The 21,979-nt window shown below is 36.3% G+C and overlaps 1 protein-coding gene across 4 annotated transcripts in view; it reads left to right on the top strand.

Annotated features, from left to right (window-relative positions):
* The window catches only part of LOC131037351 (uncharacterized), a 241,535-nt gene that overhangs the window by 133,410 nt on the left and 86,146 nt on the right, over positions 1–21,979 (top strand). For 2 of the 4 annotated variants that reach the window (XM_057969481.2, XM_057969467.2), the window contains one exon: positions 6,153–6,207. The exons of the other annotated variants lie outside the window; for them this stretch is intronic. In XM_057969481.2, the coding sequence (XP_057825464.1) occupies positions 6,153–6,207 (55 nt within the window). The remainder of the gene's footprint in view (positions 1–6,152; positions 6,208–21,979) is intronic. 4 annotated transcript variants of the gene reach the window in all.

The following is a 21,979-nucleotide window of genomic DNA, read 5'->3' as shown; positions in this document are numbered from 1 at the left end:
GTACACGAGGATAACATCCAATATGTCATCAATGACAAAGTACAAAGAGGTGTGGTACTTTATTTTAATGCGTTACAACATAGCTCATGCAAGAGAATACAACATGACATGGTGTAAATCTGGAAACATGAAGATGATGCTACCAAAGAAGCCCTATAGAAGAATGCAGATGAATATTCCTCTGATTGGAATGTTGCCTAAATAAATGTAGGAGCAAACTGACCCCCTCGGCTGCCGGTTGGAGAACGCTGCAAGATAGGCATGATAGGTGGACAAAAAAACGATTTGTTCCCAATTTTGATTATTTATAAAAAAGTTGTTTTTAAAAAACTTAACTAAAAGTTAATTAAAAACTATTAAAAAACTATGATTGGAAAACTTTATTAAAATTAATAAAGAAAAGTTTGAATTTTTTTCTAAACATTAAAAAAACACTTTAAAAACTTTTTATTTAAAAAAGAACATTAAAATTTTTATTTAAGAAACTTATTAAAAAAAAACGATTTAAAAACAAACTTAATCTTAAATTTTAATTTAAAAAAAACTCTATTTATAAAGTTTAATTTTATTTAAAAATGTTTTAAAAAAAACGCAAAAATAAAAAATTAGTTAAAAAACAAATGGTTTCATAGTGCCCTATGTTGCAAGGTACCATCACTGGTACATGTGCTAGCGTAGGGACTATGGACCTTGCAGAGCTGTAGGTCCTTGTAGGGCCTGCGTACGCAGGTCCCTTGTAGGGTGCCCTGTGGTACTTGCAAGGTACGAACCTTGAAAGCCCTAAAACAATTTTTTTTTTAAAGACAACGCAACCAAATAAAATCACCCCGCAACAAGATAATAATTTATTTATTTTAAAAAAAAAATCAACTTGTACTTGCAAGTTCATATGGCGGCTAGGGAGGGGGATTTTTTCAACTTTGGGTGTTTAGCTCCAATTTCGACGAATGAATAGGTGATCTTGGATTTTTTGGGCCATTTGAGTGTGATGGCGATGTTGGATCTGGCAAAAAATGCTCCAAAATTGCTGATAGCTATTGGGATAGGTAACCACCCTCACCTTCAAACGGCTCTAGATTTGGCCTCAGATGTCAGATTTGGACAAAACAAAAGGCGATTCTTACTATCTTGAATTTCCTCAATCTAATGATGACCTTAGATTTGACCCAACAAGCTCCAATATTGACCTGCAATAAAAAGCTCCAAAATACAAAACCCCAAATTGCATCAAATTTCTCTCAAATGACTATCCATGGCACCCTATAGGCTTTCATATCATGTGAGAATTTGCCTATAGCAACCCAAGGTCTAGAGGCCAATGAATAGAACAAAAGAAAGAGAGAACAAAATAGATAAGAATAAACTGTATTGTCATCAAGATGCAAAATACCCAACTAAGTACAATGTACATGAGCTTGCATATAAAGGCAAGGCGATAGGGAAATGAGAGCACACAATCATGACATGTGGCCCAATAAGATACAAGGGTGGGTAGGGGTAGGTAAGAGAAATAATAGAATATTCCACTAAAGATGGATCACCCACCAAAGGTGGAATGTGATAACAAGATAACACCACTGTAAAATTCCTCAACTGGAATTTGTTTTGCAGATTAATAAGTATTTTAGAATTTGTCTCAAACACATTCGTTTGTTGGAAAAATGCATAGAATACCATTCATAGGTTCAGTCTAATTAAATCTTTCTCCTATTGTACAGTTATAGAAGAACTTAGTCTGTTTAGAAGGAAAACAAACTTGAAACTAATTCCAACATGGCGTTTTCTCAACAGATTCAAAAATAGTTTGCAATTATTGAAATAACATTCTGGAAGTATCTTATATTAACAGTGCACCTAGAAATGATATGGAAAGCCAATTGTTAATTGCAGAGAATTCACCAGTTCCAGCACGTTGAACTCACACCTCGTAACCTCCAGGAATGATACCACGCCAAACAGTTGTCGGTAGCCATACTTCCATGCTGGCACATTGTTTGAATAAAATTCCGATATCGGGTCTATTGTATCGAACCGGAAATACTGATGGAGTAAGGAATTAATTCCTGTGCGTGTAAACCAAACACCGTCTGGTAATTCCGCCACGATATGTTACCTCTCCATGCCAAATATCGTTGGATGATTATTTCACGGTTCTCTGTTACAAGACACAACGCTTCCTTGCTTCTATCGAAAATGCAATCTCAACTATTCAACCCGACATTCTACCAATGCCGTCAGTAGACCAAATTCCGCAACCACTTAATCGCGATGCCGCAACAATGAATTCGTGGAGATGAATTACATTGACTCCGTCTGGAAATATTGATGTTTCAGATATGGCATGATGATCTCGAACTCATTTGCGTGAATAGAAAGTTCAGATGCTCCTCTCACCAAACTCCACGGCGGACTCCATTACGGATACCATAACACTAATCCAATAGGCTAGGGGGTTCGGGCGAAAGGATGTTCTTAATCTCTTCGGAAACCTTAGAGAAAGATTTCTTTGCATACTTCTTCAAATTCTAGCACACCAGTCTCAACAAACAATGGTTTATTTAAAGCCAAGCTATCGGGAAAAAAATCTCGTAGGAAAACCAATTTCCATCAACTGCCGCTAAACACACTGGGAATAATAATTTTAAATAATAATTTACGAATATAAAAGAACTAAACTTAAATTATAATATATTAGTAAATTAAAGACTAATATAAAATAATAAAAGTTTATTTTTATTGAAATACTTCCAAAAGAAAGTATTACTTTTTAGGGGACATCACAGTCTCCCCTGTCTCTTGTTGCTTGCCCTCAAGCAACTCCAGTACACGCTCATTCTCCCATGTAGCATCATCTTGAGGCAGATTTTTCCATTTAATAAGGTATTCCCGGATTGTCCTGCTTCGCAACTGCCTGTCCCTGGTTTCCAAAATGACCTCAGGTATCAACTCTAATTTGCCTTCTTCATCCAGTGGTGGTAAATCCTCGGAAACAGACACTTGCTGACCTGAAGCTTTTTTTAGACAAGAAACATGAAATACGTTGTGTGTCTTGCTGTTTGCTGGCAAAGCGAGTTCATATGCTACTGCTCCAACTTGTCGAACAACATGATATGGTCCATAAAACCAGGGTTTCAATTTCTCAGCCCCACTACGCTTGAGAGATGATTGCCGATATGGTTGTAGCTTGAGATACACCAAGTCTCCAACATCAAAGTGGCGTTCAACTCGCTTCTTATCTACATAAATTTTCTGTTGATTTTGTGCACATTGCAAATTCTCCTTAAGTGCTCTCAAGATATCTTGGCTTTCCTGAAGCCAATCACGAGATTTGGGAAGATTACTCTGTTCAAAAGCAAGATCAAGAAAAGAGAGTGCATGATAGCCGTATAATGCTCTGAAAGGAGACACACCTATTGACATATGAAATGTAGTATTGTAGCAATATTCACCCAAATATAACCAACGAACCCAAGCTTTCTGATGTCTTGCCACATAGTTATGAAGGTAACCTTCTATCCACTTGTTCACTATTTCTGTCTGTCTGTCAGTTTGTTGATGATAACTGGTACTATGATTTAACTCTGTACCTGTCAATCTGAAAAGCTTCCCCCAAAATATACTCAAAAATCTGCTATCTCGATCACTGATTATATTCTTTGGTAAACCATGTAAACGAAATATCTCTCTAAAAAATAAGTTTGCGATCTGAACAACTGTGAATTCTGTAGTGACAGAAAAGAAGTGTGCGAATTTTGTTTATCTATCAACCACAACAAAAATACAATCTTTACCTTGGGACCTCGGTAAACCTGTGATGAAATCCGTTGATATACTTTCCCATTTCTGTTCTGGTATTGGCAGCGGCTGTAATAAACCTGCAGGATAAGTATGCTCGGCTTTATTTTGCTGGCAAGTGGTGCATTCTTTGACATATTGAAGGACATCATTTTTTAATCCTTTCCAAGTGAACCTTTCTCTTATCTTTCGATAAGTTTTAAAGTATCCGGGGTGCCCTGCTAAAGGAATATCATGCACTGATTGGAGGATTTTCTCTTTCAACTTCAAGCCTAAAATCAAGTAAATCCTGTCCTTGTAATAGATAACATCATTTACAACCTTATATTTATCATCTTGTATATTACCATCTAGCAAATCACATGCAAAAGAATCCTTGGAATATTCAACCAGCAATAAAGATTTCCAATCAGCTGTTACTACAGATAATGCATTTATTTCAGGTCTTCTAGATAATGCATCTGCAACAACATTGTTTTTACCTTTCACATATTCAATTTCAAAATCATAAGCGTCGATCTTACGGATCCATTTTTGCTGCCTGTCATTCAAATCTTTCTGTCCCAAGAAATATCTCAAACTATTATGGTCAGTTCTTACTACAAATTTGCCACCAACCAAATACTGTCTAAATTTTGCCAATGCGTGCATGATTGCCAACATTTCTTTGTCATAAATAGAATACAATCTACGTTACTAAGTTTCCTTCTTTCATAAGCTATAGGATGTTTATTTTGCATTAAGACTGCTCCTACTCCTTTACCAGATGCATCACATTCTAAGACAAAAGGCTGATTAAAATCTGGAAGTGCAAGTACTGGGCAAGAACTCATTACCTCTTTAAGTTTCTCAAAAACTTGTTGTGCTTCCTCAGTTCATCGGAATGCCCCCTTTTTGGTAAGATCTGTCAATGGTGCCCCAAGCTGTGAAAAACCTCTGACAAATCTCCTGTAATAATTGCATAATCCAAAGAATCCTCGCAAATCTATAAGATTTCGTGGCGGTGGCCAATCCAAAATGGCTCTTATCTTTTCCTGATGAACCTGTACACCTGTAGCACTGATCATATGCCCTAAATACAAAATTTCTGTCATTCCAAATTCACATTTAGAAGCCTTTGCATAAAGTGATTGAGATTCCATAATACCAAGAACTATATCAATATGTTTCAAATGATCTTCCCAAGTTTTGTTGTAAATCAATATATCATCAAAGAAAACTAGCAAAAATTTCCTCAACTGTTTGTTAAAGATATGATTCATACAAGACTGAAATGTTGGCGGAGCATTTGTTAAACCAAACGGCATAACCAAGAACTCATAATGACAATAATGACAACGAAAAGCAGTTTTATGAATATCTTGATCTCTTAACATAATTTGATGATATCCTGACCTCAAATCAATTTTAGAAAAATAAACAACACCATGTAATTATCTAACAACTCATCAATTCGAGGAATTGGATACCTGTTTTTGATTGTCTTCTTGTTAAGAGCATGGTAATCAATACACATGCGAAGAGTTCCATCCTTCTTTTTGACCAGTACTACTGATGATGCAAAAGGACTAACGATATGCCCCATATCCAACAATTCCTTATTTGCCTTTTCTATTTCATCCCTGAATGTTTTAGGATCTCTGTAAGGAGTTGTGATAACGGGTTTGGCATCTTCTTCTAATTCAATGGTATGTTCAAATCCTCTATCAGGGGGGACTCCTGGAGGTAATCACTAAAAACTGGATTATGTGAATCTAATACTTTTAACAAATCGCCCTGATAATGTTTAGATTCAAATCATGATACCTTGTTAGAGATTAAACATTGTGCCAACCATGCCACATCTCCATGTCTGAAAATAGCCTCCATTCTTTTAGCACTAACGATCCTGGGACCACCGTTAGACATACCACGAATAACTACTTTCTTATCATCAATCTTAAAAGAAAATTCCAATCTTTTAAAACTCCGAGGGTACTCGTCTAATGTTTCCATCCATTGAATGCCCAAAACAACATTACTATCAGCCAAATCAATCACATAAAAATCATCAGTAACGGTATAATTGCCAAGAGTAATACTCAATTTAGGAAGTTTATGAGTACCGGACAAATTAGTTCCACTTGCTACTCTAACATCAAAACCTTCATGTTTTTCAGTTTGCAATCCACGTTTTTCCACAAGATCTACATCTATAAAATTATGAGTAGAACCACTATCAAGCATAACAACCACACACTGCCCATTCAAAACTCCTCTAACTCTGAAAATATTATAATGTGGTGTTCCTGTCATAGATGCTATTACCCCTTCTCCATGTTTAGTACCTGTCTCTGATTCTGTGTTCTGTGGTGCAGGTTCTATGTTAAGTTCAACATTCTCTTCATCGTCACTATCGGACATAACCTCAATGTAATTAATTTTTCCCTTTCCCAAACATCTATGTCCTGGCTGCCATGATTCTCTACAGCTGAAACATAGTTTTTTCCTTCTGAGTTCTTCCCTCTCTTCTTTATCTAACTTGTTTTTAGGGAAATTATCTTTATTGAAAGGTTGTTTGTCTTTTTCCGGTTTAGGTGGTGGTCCTTTATTAAAAAATTTCCCTTTTGAAGATGGTTCCAATTCTCTTGCTCTTTTAATAGTTGTTTGTAAAGTAGGAGGGTTCAAGGACTTAACCCAGCCTTTGAGTGAATCAGACAATCCATCTATGAATATCACAATTTTGTGTCTCTTTGAAATCTCAGTAACTAAAACTGCCAACTTTTCAAATTCAGAGATGTATTGCTCAACAGTTCCAGTTTGCTTGAGCTTAGTCAAATCTTTAAGATGAAGTTCAGGGTCTTTAGAATCAAATCTATCTATAAGTTTCTCAGTAAACTCAAAATAAGTATCAATCAGATTATGACCCAAAGTTACTTGCCTATGATGCCACCATTCATGTGCTACACCTTCAAGATGTAATGTAACATATTTAATTGCCTCATCTTCCAACATAGGATTTAATTGGAAGTATGTGTCTAATTTTTGCACCCAAGCCCGAGCAGTTGTTTTACTTGACCCATCAAAATAAGGAATGGACATTTTACCATTTTTTCTTTGCAATTCACTGTTGTTCCCTCGCTGTCCTCTTGGCCTATGTTTTATTCTGACATCCAAGTATTCTCTAAATGTCATTGTTGATCTAAAATTATCCCCTGATAATAACCAATCATGGTGTATCTCATCCTGTAATTCTCTAATTGTCGGTTCATTTTCTGGTTGCACATTCCTAGCAGTGAAGGTTGGCATAAAGGGTCTGGCTGTTCCTGTTCTTTCCGGCTGATTATTATTAACATATTGCTCATCTCTACCCCCATTATTTACCCCAGTATTTTGATGTTGATTATTTCCACCATTATTTTGATGCTGATTAATATTTTGTGCCATAAATTGGGTGATTAAATTAGTCATTCTGTTGACATTGTCCTGCATATCTTGTTGACTTCTACTTAAAGCTGCTATGAGATCCCTATTGTTTTCAGGTTCCCCCATATTGTTTGTTTAAAAAATAATCTCTTCGTTAGTTTCAGTATGGCTGTCATCAATTTCAAACTGAATAGAAGAACTACTTTGTGCTAAAGGAGAGTTTTGATATCTATTTTGTTGGGCCCTAGTATTCCGAAAATTATAATTTCCCTGGTGCATACTCAGCTGTGCATAGATTTTTCATGAATTTTCAACTCAATAACACCCTACAGGCTGGCAGGATTCAAAATCTCTGATACCACTATAAAATTCCTCAATTGGAATTTGTTTTGCAGATTAATAAGTATTTCAGAATTTGTCTCGAACACATTCATTTGTTGGAAAAATGCACAGAATACCATTCATAGGTTCAGTCTAATTAAATCTTTCTCCTATTGTACAGCTATAGCATAACTTAGTCTGTTTAGAAGGAAAACAAACTTGAAACTAATTCCAACATGGCGTTTTCTCAACAGATTCAAAAATAGCTTGCAATTATTGAAATAACATTCTGGAAGTATCTTATATTAACAGTGCACCTGGAAATGATATGGAAAGCCAATTGTTAATTACAGAGAATTCACTAGTTCCAGCACGTTGAACTCACACCACGTAACCTCCAGGAATGATACCACGCCAAACAGTTGTTGGTAGCCATACTTCCATGCTGGCACATTGTTCAAATAAAATTCCGATATTGGGTCTTTTGTATTGAACCGGAAATACTGACGGAGTAAGGAATTAATTCCTGTGCGTGTAAACCAAACACCGTCTGGTAATTCTGCCACGATATGTTACCTCTCCAGGCCAAATATCGTTGGATGATTATTTCATGGTTCTTTGTTACAAGAAACGCATGCTTCCTTGCTTTTGTCGAAAATGCAATCTCAACTATTCAACCCGACATTCTACCAATGCCGTCAGTAGACCAAATTCCGCAACCATTTAATCGCGATTCCGCAACAATGAATTCGTAGAGATGAATTACATTGATTATGTTTGGAAATATTGACGTTTCAGATACGGCACGATGATCTCGAACTCATTTGCGTGAATAGAAGTTCAGACGCTCCTCTGAGCACACTCCACGACGGACTCCATTATGGATACCATAACACTAATCCAATAGGCCAGGGGGTTCTGGTGAAAGGATGTTCTTAATATCTCTCCGGAAACCTTAGAGAAAGATTTCTTTGCATGCTTCTTCAAATTCCAGCACCCTAGTCTCAATGAACAATGGTTTATTTAAAGCCAAGCTATCGGGAAAAAAATTCCCGTAGGAAAACCAATTTCCATCAACTACCGCTAAACACACAGGGAATAATAATTTTAAATAATAGTTTACAAATATAAAAGAACTAAACTTAAATTATAATATATTAGTAAATTAAAGACTAATATAAAACAATGAAAGTTTATTTTTATTGAAATACTTCCAAAAGAAAGTATTACTTTTTAGGGGACATCACAACCACAAAAGGTGGAATTTCTCCTACAACCATCTTCCCTAGATGTGCAATTCCCTAAGTGTCTCATATGCAAACTACAATGAATTGGATTATCCTAAGTCAACTTAAGTAAAGTGTAATTATGAGACAATTTATACCAACACTAAATTTAGTGCCTTTTGGATTGTGTCCTCAAGTGATGTAGGATTGAGGGCACTCACCAAGCCTCAGATAGTTTTTTTTTGATCCCTCGATAATTAGGTATGTGTCTTCTTTTGGACACGTTTGGTACCATGGCTGATATTTTTTGGAATTTAATGGTATACTCTTTTGTGGTTCCATGTTTGATTTGTGTTAACTCTTTGAAGTACCGCTCGAGGTGTTTTTGATCAATTCTTTGGATAAGTCTTTGAGTGAATTCATCATAAGTGGTTATGTGTTGGTGGCCTTGGGTAATGCCATGATGTCATCAATCATGGGCTATCCCTGTTAAGTGGAGTATGGCAAATTTAATGGTGTTTTGTTCCTTCATGGGGCTAAGTGAAAGATAGGTGTCCATCTTTTGGACCCATGAACATGCAGTGAATTTCCGAGATCCAATTAAAGTTGGGTAGTGACATTTTACTTATCCTTTCTTTTAAATCTTTGTTGGGTTCCCCTTGTCTCCTATTAGGGGCAATTCATGTTTTAACATCATACTAATTCCTAAAGGAGACATTCCTCCTAACTTCGGGATCTAATCTTGAGTGTGCTTCCGCGAATTCTTCCACATTATTAGTGGTTGGATTATTTGCGTCTTCCTCTACCATGTGTTTTTCCCTAGGTGGGAAGAGAGGTCTTGTTGGTGTAGGGGTTGATAAACTTGTTGGGTTGTTATTTTCAGAATGGTTGGAGTTGGTATCTCTCCCATGGGTCAAGTTGGATCTATAAATATGGTTGTTGATGTTTTGGATGGCTTGGAGGAGAAGTTGGGTCGTTCTTTCATTTCTTTCATTTTTTTCCATGAGAGATTGAGTGGTTTGTTCCATGGAGGTCCTCAATTCGTTGATCATTTGTTCGTTCATTGTGTTGTCCGTGGATGCAAGCTTCTTTGTTTCTCTTTCCGAGGCCCTTTGAGCCCTTTGGCTAGGTTGCATCAACTATCCTTTGTCCCTCAGGCTGGCAGGAACAGTGCTTTGATAACAATTGTAATGTCCTTTTCTTGTTTTACCCTAGAATTTGCCACTATAGAATATTGCAGGTTATATATATTTTCAGACTGCTGTTGTGATCTAGACAGATGTTATTTTATACTGCTTCCTTCTTGGGATGTTGATTGCTGCTCCTTTGGATAAGCACTTCTGCTTCTTCGTTTGTTGCCTTCCTTCAGAAATTCTACTTTTCTGAATTCTGATGCTTATTTAATTCCCTTTATGTTTGATCCAGTTCCTTTTTACTCATCGCTGCAGATGCTTTTATCTGTCTTGATGTTTTTCTCAATTGATTGCTGAAGATGTCTTCTCATTTGCCTTGATGCCTTCCTCCCCTGTGATCTTATATCTTTATATCTCTAAGATAGACAACATTTGAGAGATGCTGGCCTTTAAGAGTGGTCATAACATTTCTTAATGGTGCCTCTTCATAACTAAACCCAACTTCTGCCTTGTTTTGTTTATTTGTTAATCGCTGCCTTTTTGTTTTATACATTCCCCCTTCATAAAAATCGCGATTGCAGTCCTTATTTATATATGTACAACTTGCCTTAGACTAAGAGGAAGTTGGCCATAAATCCTTGCCCTTTAAGGAGGAAGTTGGCCATGCCCTTACTATTTATAAATACAGTTGGCCAGAATTAATAGATACAGCCCTGTCAAGGTCGGCCCTAAACTTGCACTTATAATATCCTTAAATAAAATGTTATTATTCTAATCACTTTAATCTGGGTCGGCCTAAGGGAGTGTAATTATCTTATTTTCATCGCCTAGGTTTCTTTATAAAGCTGCTATCTGGGTGGGGGCATGCCAAAATTTCACAAAACTAGATTACTTTTGCTGTTGCATGAATAGAGATCCAAATGTTTCATCCCTTATTCTTGTTAAAAAATTATATTCAATTACTTCATCCATATATTTATGGGAGTCTTCCCAGGACCCAAAACCATGAAAACCTGGATGCAAGAGAACTGGAAGCCACTAGGAGTGGTTGAGACACTGATGATACACAGAGATTGTTTCATTGTTGTCTTTTCATCCAAACAAGAGGAGGACCAAATCTTCCAAGGAGGGGCCCTTTGTTTCTTAACAAATATGGATGATTCAAAGAGCACGAGGCTCCTCCTTTCAATCCCAAGAAATATCTCCCAACGAGTGTTCTTGTTTGGTTCATTGCCCTCTTCTTCTGAGCAAATGTTGGCAAGAGAAAGTGTTGGAAAAGATAGGTACACCATACAACGATAGGAGAATATATAACTACCTCATAAATTACAAAAAATATTCGAGTTCTCCATTGAGCTTGTATCTGTATAAATATAGATCTTGTTAGGTCCATCTGTTCAAGTAATTTGTGGCTTTAGTCACACCTACCTTACTAAGTGACTCATTGTATTAATTAGTTTTCATCATGAAATGTTAATCTCCAAGTTTTGATGTATCAAAATTTTATTATAAACATTAATTTTTTGTAAACCCTTTTTGTTGATAAACTTTATGAACCATGGATTCATGCATTGAGCGCTGCTAACCAGTATTAAATTATGATATCCTAGTGAGTGATTGGGATGGTGCTGCTCCTCCTGGGTTTATGGTGACTTTGTTTATTGTTACATGTTTAGAAATTTCTGTGATGGTGAAATGTGAGTACTAGTATGTAAGTAGGAATTCTAGCATGTTCCAGTGGCTTGGTTTTTATTTTGGTTGAACTGTATATTAAAGTGGAGGTTTGTTATTATTGTGTGTCCTCTTGTGATCTTACTGCTTGTCACACTCTTCTAGTTTGGGTGCTTCTTGATCGGTTGTGTTAATTGGCTTCCTTGGAATCATGATGTGGATTTTACATATTATGTATTTTGAAGATGGTGTATGCTGCATCGTAAATTCTATAGATCTTGCATTTCATTTTGCTTGAATAGGTTGATTGGCATTGTGAACCCTTATGTTTGACAATCCTTCTTGTAATTATTGTATTAATTAGTATGCACATCTTAGTGTTATTTTAATTGCCTAAATGCAAGTGGAAGTTCATGTTAGCTTGTGATTATTTTCATATGATGTTAGAGATGCCTAGTTGTGTTGTGGTTTAATGCATTTGCTAGGAAGTCAATTAAAATGCTAGGTGGTAATTGTTTTGTCAACAATATTTTCAATAGCTTCAGGTGGAATTTATTATTGAAGTTTTTCTAAAGCCTTCAAGATTGCATGTTCTTTTGTCAAACTCATTAATAAAGACGAACAATTAAGTAAACAGATAATTGGTTATGTTCTAGTTTGACCTTAGTTGGAATACTAATAGATGGGATTGTTCTGTGAGTTATTTGCGTAGGGCATGATTGATGCATTTTTGCATTATGAAAGTGGTATTTTCTGCCGGTTATTACTTGATTCATTCAACAATATAATGAAAAGCATGCCAACTTTGTATGTGGCTGTCATTTGCTTTGAAAACTATTAACAAAATAATCCTTGATTGTGAAGATGCAAAGGTCTCCAACAGGGGGTAAATATTTTGTAGATTTTGTGATCATGATTAATCATTTGTCTATTACTTGGTCAAACTTATAATTTAGTGGTGGATTGGGGGCAGTTGGATTTTGTGATCATGATTAATCATTGGTCTATTACTTGGTCAAACTTATAACTTAGTGGGGGATTGGGGACAATGCCCCCAATGGGGTTGAGGGTAGTGGTACTTGTGGGGGTTTGAGGTAGCACCCATTGCGAGGTTTGGGGGCAAGGCCCTTGGTGTGTTCCCTATCATGATATATGGTGGGGTTGAAGGGCAGAGCCCCTGCCACCAAGCCCAAATGAAGTGGGCTTGAGGGGTGGAGCTTTCATCCAAGTTTGAATGAAGCATTTTAAAACCACACAGACCTTCATGGTGCACACTATTTTCATAGTTTTTTGTACATCTTAGATGGGCATGTCATAAACCACACAAACATTGAAAGGTTGTAAGTTCGTATTTTTAAAAAGTAACTAAAATTTGTAGGCATTAGGGGATAGATAGCCATCCCTAGTATAGACTAGGGATGTTTTGGTCATCCTAGGGATGACTAGCCATCTCCTAACATAACCTACAATTTTTTTTTTTGATGTCCTAGGGATGTTTCCAAATTTTTGAAAAAAAAGGGACAAGTTGGGGGAGATTTCCTACTTGTCTTTGCATCCCCAAAACATCCCCTATATGGGATGGAGTCATTTTGGGCAAGGAACATGTCCTCAAGGAGCATAGATTAAAACTATTGGAAACTAAACAAAAAGAGGGAAGAATATTTGGGCTCCCTATTATGGAGGGGAGAACAAGTCTTTTAGTATTTCAGTTTTTAATGATGCTATCATGTTTGTAACCCTAGCGATCAATGGAATTTAACACTTGAAACAACTTCTACAAATGTATCATATAGCCTTGGGTCAACAAATGAACCAAAAAAGGTCCACCCAAATCTTGAACATTGCATCAAGAGGAAGAAAAGAAAGGATCTAAAAATCATGGGATTTGAAGAATAAAAATTCTCTTATCTATCTATGCTTCCCAATTCATTTTAAGTATGACTATACATAATAAATGAGCATACAAGAATGAATTCACTCACTCTTGTCCAAGCCAAGGAAAGAGGTATGAAAGGGAGTTCCATGTTACTCTTCTCCATCCAATAGGATGGAACCACATCGTAACCCCAAAATTCATGCACCTACCCAATAAATGGACCATACCCATGCCATGTGAACCCAAAGCATGGATGAGTGGAGTGCATTCTTTTCAACCAATTTCAAATGTAGATTGGTTGACTTGAGTACTAGCACTGAAGTTCCCATATCTTAATATATTAAATGCTCTTTTGAATGCTTCTAAGGGTTCTCAATCCTTCTTACACACTTAATCATGTTTCCACAAGCACTTCAAATGAAGTTACTTTTCATAGGAACTAAAAAATTACATGAAATACAAAATATCACTTTTTACAAGCTTTTAAAAATCCTCAAAATTCTAAATACGAATTTCACATTTAAAAAACTAAAATTAAAGCACAATAATTATCCACCACATGATATACAACAAAAGTGATAAAATTATGTCAAGGGATATAACTAGGAATCACATGGCTAATAGGGAGTATTGACGACACTTGACCAAGATGATTTGGCGTCAATGTCAAAATAGGGTCAAGGTCTTGTTATGCCACGATGTGGAGTGAGACAATAGATGGTCCTTGTCAAGCCTCCTTACAGACTCAATTCACATATTAAATCCATAGCTGAAGCACTATACAATATGCTTGATTTATTGGACACACAAACATAGATGAAACACTTATAGATCTCGTCTCAACTCAATGATATGTACAAGGGCATCTAATCAATAATTAAATCTTGTAATCACAATGTAAACAAAATTTCATTATCTAAATAATGTTAAATTTGCATAGAATTACTTTTCATTTTTAATGTAAATCACATCCACTATTCCAATTCATTTAAAACTAACATTTTAAACATAATTGAATACTAATAGGCAATCATCTAAATTTGGGTTAGACCAACATCTAATCAAAAGTATTTTTTAAATCAATTAACTACTTGCATATCAACTCTTAAAATAATATTTATTAACAACAAATCTATAAACATGATAAAATTAAAAATATCTATAAGCATCATAAATGAAATGAAATCAACAACTAGTATAATTAGGCGGTAGTATCTTATAAGTTAATTCAAGTCATTTATAATTATAATTGAATTTATTGTCCAAATGAAATTACCCTCATTGACAATATCCACATTTTGGTCAATATGAAAACGATATTAATATTTAACTTGTAATGTCCCCGATATAATTAAATAGTCAATTTAAATAATTTATTGTACGGCCCCGTACTTAATAATATCTTTCGGGCCCTTTTTATTAATTAGTTAGTTATAAACTTTTTGGTGTCGACCCGTTTGTAACCCTTCGGGAAACTTCTCGAAGCCCATTTATAAGGCCGAGTTTGGCATTGTCGCAGGCATGGTGAATTTGATGTTTTCTTTGTATTTGCGAATTCCAGTTGGAGTTCCGTTTTGTTGTAGTTTCGGAGGTGCAAGATCCTCCCTATTCTGTAATTGCAGTTTCGGTGGGAGTACCTCCTCACCCTATTTTGCTCGTGGTCCGAATCTGTAATGTTTTCATTTGAATACACGTTTCATTGAGTTCTAGACGAAATACAGGTTCCCAGAGCTTTCATTCTGTGCACTAAACTAATATAAATATATATATCCAAAGAGTATATTGCATCAAATTCGTAAGTGTTTCCTGAAGATTGTCGTATGCAGGACTTGGTAGAATCATTCGCGCATAGTGATAAGGGTGACCGTACTACTCGTGGTCTGGAGTAGTAACAATATGGATACACTGTATGGAGGTGCAAGTAAGACTTTACCGTACGGGTGAAGTATTGGATCCTCTCACCGTACTGGTGGAGTGTAGCCACCGTACGGGCCTGTTGGCATAATCACTGTACGGAACTGTACGAAGCATCACATCATACCGTATGTTGAGTTATCAGCCGTTGTGCGGGCTGAGAGTTGGGGCTGTCGTACGACTGGGAGAGCCGTCGGGACATTACATAACTCCACATGTTATATCATAATGAAGCTAACACTTAACATATAAACTATTATTTAATTTACATCTCTTTATCCATATCTAATTAGGGTTTCACTAATTAAGATAATAAAAACACTAATCTTACCTATGGGACTAGTACATTGAAAGGCGGGTGAATCCAATAGTTCTAGCCACAATCGAAATAGGAAAAGGGCTGAAAATCTGATTAGATTCACTGGTTTTTAGTTTGCTACCCTCTTTCTAGTTGAAATTTGGATGTGAATTGTGAAATTAGGGCAAGACAAGGGATAATTGAGATGAAATAGTAAAAACAGATTGCTACGGGTATCCAATAGAGGCATAGACAGGGATTTGGGCAAAATAAGAGAGTCAAACCTTGTTCTCAAAGGTTCGGGCTAATTTTTCGAGACCCAATAGTAGAGATTCGCCCTGGTCCTTCGATTTTCTCTTCGTTGAAAGCTAAACCTGTTCGTTATTGTCAACCTTGTCGGAATCCCTAAGTAGAACTCCTGAGTCAATTCCCTGCAAAGAGAATTAGAGAGGAAAGGGTTGTGGATAGGGGTTTGTCTTGGGTCAAACCTTGGTTTAGGAATTAACCTTGAATTGAATAATCTAAATACTGAAGTAAATGCTAGGAGATATACCTCAGATCTGCAATGGTTGATAGAAAGATTGATGAGGCAATGCTCTTTGAATGTAATCACAAATGTTGATTGTAATGGCATGGCAAATACATGAACATGAAAGACCTAATCAAACACACATGCTTGCATGAATATTGATGTAACTTTGCTCCATAATTCTTGAAGGATGAAATGCTAACTTGAATGCTTGAGAATGTTGGATGATGAATGCTTGAATGTGCGAGTGTTAGGTATGGAGTCTTAGATCTAAAATGAATTGATAAGTTGTCTTTATATAGGGTTCCCAAGGTAAATTACCAATTAGGCCAACCTCCAATGGTCAAGTGTAGCCACGGGGACCGAAATCCATCAGGGAGGGAGAGAATCTGCCCAGATTCAAATTGGGTCATGTTTAAGGCGGACTAGGGCAGTTTGGGGCGCCTTGGTCCATGCTCTGATCCTCCAAAAATAGGACCAACAAATCAAAAATTTGGATAAGGCAACTCCAGAATGGGGCCCACTTAGAGGTGTCAACATGTGACATCAAGGTTGGAGTAAAGAGGACCAAAACAGACCTAGGGGGAACAGGGATAGGACACTCTAAGGTAGGAGCACAAACATGAGGTGTGAATTGTATTGGTTACGATTTACGACACTACAATTACATTTAAAATCTAAATAAATGCTATATAAGGTAATTAACAACATACTAAAATATATAAATTAACTACCAAAAGTCTCACACACACATCCAAGGAAAATAACTACCATAAACCACTCGTGACATTTTGAAACTACAAGGATGTTGATCAAAGTATTAGGAGTACACAAGATAACAAATGCATCTATCTTCAACCACAAGAAAACTTACTCAAGTCTAACAACATGCGACAGGTCCTCATTATGAGCATATTGACACTTGGTTGAGAAATCTTTATAGTGCAAATTACATCACAATTACCACACAAAGCGTTAGAGCACTACCAATGTAATTACACATCAGGTTTATATATGTCCTATTATTGATTATTGACTATCAACACAAGAATCCATGAACCATACAAGAAAACCACAAAAGGGTTTACTAGTAGTTTAACATCATAATGAAAATAAGCTACTGCAAGAGTTAGAAGTTACAGTCAATGTCTAAAACTATTTAATAATGTAAGAGTGAACAAGCAAGTAGAGTGCCACAAAATAGCTAGGTGTCACATCCCCATCCCTTTAAATTAGACTTACTTCCATCCCCTTAGATTAGGCTTACTTATGGAAATTATAAGGGTGGAATGCAAGTAAAACTCAAAAAATGCTGCTCGTGTGTAGCTATCAAAACATCATACTGATAAAAATAGACTAGCTTAGTCCAAGTTGTCTAGAAATTTTCACCTCTGTAATGTCCACTTTTTCCTAGCTTTTCATGAAGACTTAGCCTTTTGGCTAAGTGGAGGAATAAGGAGAAATTAATTAAATTAATTTCTTATAAAGTCATTAAAGTAATTAAAAAATTAAAAAAAGTGACTTGATATTTAATTAATTTAATTAAATAGTGACTAAAGTATAAAATTAAAATAATTAAAAAGTCACTTAATAAATAATAAAGTGTACCTACCCTCTTCTAGAAGAATCTCATGATGGGTTATGAAAAGGATAAATAGAAGAGGGTGATTGATGATCAGGCAGATTGGAGATTGGAGATTGATTGGATATGATAACATGACTGATGCATTGCATTGGTTGAATCTCTGAGGACGCAAACCTTCAGCAGATTGAGAAGGGCTGGAGGAAACCCTAGTTTCTTCTTCTTGGGAGTGGGAGATACTCAGTTTTCCACATTGGGCATAACGAATGTATGGTGGTTGGGAAAGGACAAATCAGTCCTTTCATTTGAGCTAATTGAGTTTTGGCATCAGCTTTCATGGTGAACGATTTTTGGTAAGACTTCAGCCCTTGGGCCAATAAGCATCTATGATTTTTGTCTACACATTGAGGAAGGCTAGGTGATTCTCTTGGGAGTACATTGGAGGTCAGTTTGAAGAGAGTTGCAGACATTTTCAGATCTGAGACAAATTACTTCAGATCTCCCTCAACCCTCGATTTGGCTTGTTACTCATCATTGATGCATCAAATCATGAGTTAGAAGGCAGCGATTTCAATTAGGGAGCAAGGCGATCCCTTTTGAGGCAGTTTGGAATGAACTTTGCTGTCAATTAAGCCCCAAATCAGTGTTCTGATCAGACAGACCTGTACATAGCAGAAACCCATCGATTTGGGTGGTATTACTTGGCATGAGCCTTGAGACATCTTGATTGGTAAAGCGCTTTCACTGGGAGGTGAGACCGATCAGCTTGGAGGAAGTTAGAAGCCTATTTGCTGCCATCCACACCGACATTCAGACTTCCATTATCAGTCACAGGCCGATCTAGGATGAGTCACGATTTGCATCTTGGAGGAGGATTCAGCTTGTCTCATCATCACATCTTCTAGACGATCTATAACAGGTTCACTAGATACCTTTATTTCTTGATCTTTTTCAGTTGATGTGTATGAGTCATGAGTGCCATTGTCTTCAGGAAATCAGAGACACAATTATTTTTATCAGTCAATATATGATCTTGTAATAACACATAAGGTTGGCCAATGAATAAAGCTTAAGAAGGAGTTTGTGGCTGCATAATGTATAATCATTTCTGAGGTTGCTTGTCATCTGTTTGACAAAATGACAGTTCATAATTTTCCTTGATTGAGAAGCTTCTATCGTTATTGTTTGCTGTCACTACTTTAATGGGTCATCACACTTCACTTTTTGAGTTAATTATGTATGTACTTCATTAGAATTTAATATGCAACGTCCCTTATAGCACACTGAAAATTAAGGACAGCAAGCTACCCTTGGTTAGCCAAGTGTTTGACAGAATATCCAGCAAGAGAAGCAGAAGATAGATATCAGAATTGACAAGGGGACATTACAGTTACCTAGCCTTTCATGAAGACTTAGCCTTTTGGCTAAGTGGAGGAATAAGGAGAATATTTCATTAGAATTTAATATGCAACGTCCCTTATACCACACTGAAAATTAAGGACAGCAAGCTACCCTTGGTTAGCCAAGTGTTTGACAGAATATCCAGCAAGAGAAGCAGAAGATAGATATCAGAATTGACAAGGGGACATTACAGTTACCTAGCCTTTCATGAAGACTTAGCCTTTTGGCTAAGTGGAGGAATAAGGAGAAATTAATTAAATTAATTTCTTATAGTCGTTAAAATAAATAAAAAAATTTAAAAAAGTGACTTTATATTTAATTAATTTAATTAAATAGTAACTAAAGTATAAAATTAAAATAATAAAAAAGTCACTTAATAAATAATAAAGTGTACCTACCCTCTTCTAGAAGAATCTCATGATGGGTTATGAAAAGGATAAATAGAAGAGGGTGATTGATGATCAGGCAGATTGGAGATTTGGATATGACCAAATGACTGATGCTTGGCATTGGTTGAATCTCTGAGGACACAAACCTTCAGCAGATTTGATAGATAGAAGGGCTGGACGAAACCCTAGTTCTTCATTTGGGAGTGGGAGATATTCAGTTTTCCACATTGTGCATGACAGGTTATGGTGATTGGGAAGGGCAATCAGGCCTTTCACTTGAGCTTAAGGAGAATTTATATCAGTTATATCAGTTGGTGAGTTGCTTCAGAATTATCATTAACCACGATTTTACCATTGAGGCTTGTTGGATGCTAATTTTATACATTGGGGGTCAGTGATTTGATCTTAGCAAGAAGGCGATTTTATTTGTTATTGTTTGAGGGCAGATCGAACTACTATGTGGTTGCTGTCACCTTGGTTGCAGACTTCTTCTTCCCCCACGATTTTGATCATACATCTGCCATTGAGTACCGATTATGACATTGAATGAATGTGATATCAATGGGAGGTTAAGGCGACTCTTCCTTGGCATTTTGTATCACATTTTAGGTGAGAGTTTGGGGTTTGTAAACAAGAATCCGATCAGACAGGTCTGTGGCACTAAGACCCTCGATTTGGATCCAATCCTCTTAATTGGGCATTGAATCTCACATTTCCATAAGGCGCTTTCACCCAGCATTAGCATCAATCAATTTGGAGTGGAGTTTGGTCATTGGTATGCAGATTACATCCGGTTCTCAGTCCAATCATTGGCAGCAGCAGGGCTGAACCTTGAAGTGCATCAATCAGGCTTGTGAGGCTCTCATCATCTTGGATATTGTTGCTTCTTCATCACCCTACTTGGGCGAAATCATATCAGGTTCTTGACATTGCAATCTCTTGTAATTTTCTGTTGATATGCATTAAGTCTGTAAGTACCATATGTCCTCAGAAAATGTGAGACATAGTTTTTTATCAGTCCATATGATAAAGTTGTAGTGGTACTTTGGGTTGGCATCTAATAAAGTTAAGGAGTTCGGAGGCTGCCTATTGTATAATCATTTTCTGAGGTTACATATCATTCATTTGACAAAATGACAGCAATAAGATATGTCTGATTATAAGCTTCATTTGTTTCATAATACATTTGTGATGGTTGTCCAAACATTTCTATGTTATTATACTTCTATTGTGAATGTCCTTACATGAAGAAATCAGCATTAGATGTCCTTGATATCAACTTGAAACTAAGATCAGCAGACTAGACTATGTCAGCCAAGTGTTTGATGAAATGTCTAAGTGAGAAATATTAAGATTTCATATCAGAATTTAGCAGGGACATTACAACCTCTAGTGCCCTAATAGATGTATAGCTTCTTTGACAAAGTGGGTTTCCATTGTTGTGTGCAAGGTAGTCCAATCACCATATTAGAAATTATTGAATTGAATCTTAACAAAGGAAATGTGTTAAAAAATGATAACAAAACAAACTAGATGGTAAGACTAGGTTAACAATATTTATCTAACAAATAGGGTTACTCACTATGGAATTTACTAAAAGAGTGAAGATTAATGAACAATTGACAAAAATCTCTAATAAATCCTATGCAAGGCTCAAAGGATAGACTATCCCAAGGACTAGTTAGGAGATACCAAAATTTTACTTATCAATCATACAAGATGTCATCCACATGTTACATTCACATAATAAATATTCAAAGTAAAGCATTAATCGTTACCCAATTTAATTCACTATCTTTATCCATACACCAATATAAATTACTCTAAAATCATAGCATTATAATACAGTTACACACATTTGCAAGTACTTAGCTTATTTCTTTGCATAATCTTTCATCAATTAGTTCATATGATAATTCACATGTAATAACCCCACACTTTTTTTCAATTTATTTCCAATTACAATCACAACAAAAACCTGTTAAGGTTAGTAAATGAAAATACAATAATGCTGAAACTCTAACCCTTCCACTTTTTGATCACCAAGTGCCCAATATGGGAAGGTGAGAGCATATGGTTTTGAGGGGATTGTTAGCTTCAAATAACTGGAAATAATGCAATGCTTGGGCGGCAAGCCAACCCCTTCCACTTTTCAGCGGGATATGGAGAATATTAAAAATCACTTGACGGTAAACCAACCCAGGATGATGCAAGAACTGAAGAACAATCACTCTACCACTTATGCAGCGGGAGGACTAGAAATGAAATAACAATCAACTCCACCGCTTATTCAGCGGGAGGACTAAAAATGAGATTACAATCAACTCAACCGCTTATTTAGCGGGAGGACTAAAAATGAGATTACAATCAGCTCAACCGCTTATTCAGTGGGAGGACAAAATTACAATAGATAAAAAGGCGCAAGCCAGCCTCTTCCAC

This window comes from Cryptomeria japonica, chromosome 6, assembly GCF_030272615.1.
Source record: "Cryptomeria japonica chromosome 6, Sugi_1.0, whole genome shotgun sequence".
In the NCBI taxonomy this organism is placed as follows: Eukaryota; Viridiplantae; Streptophyta; class Pinopsida; order Cupressales; family Cupressaceae; genus Cryptomeria; species Cryptomeria japonica.
This window is presented reverse-complemented; position numbering and strand designations above follow the sequence as displayed.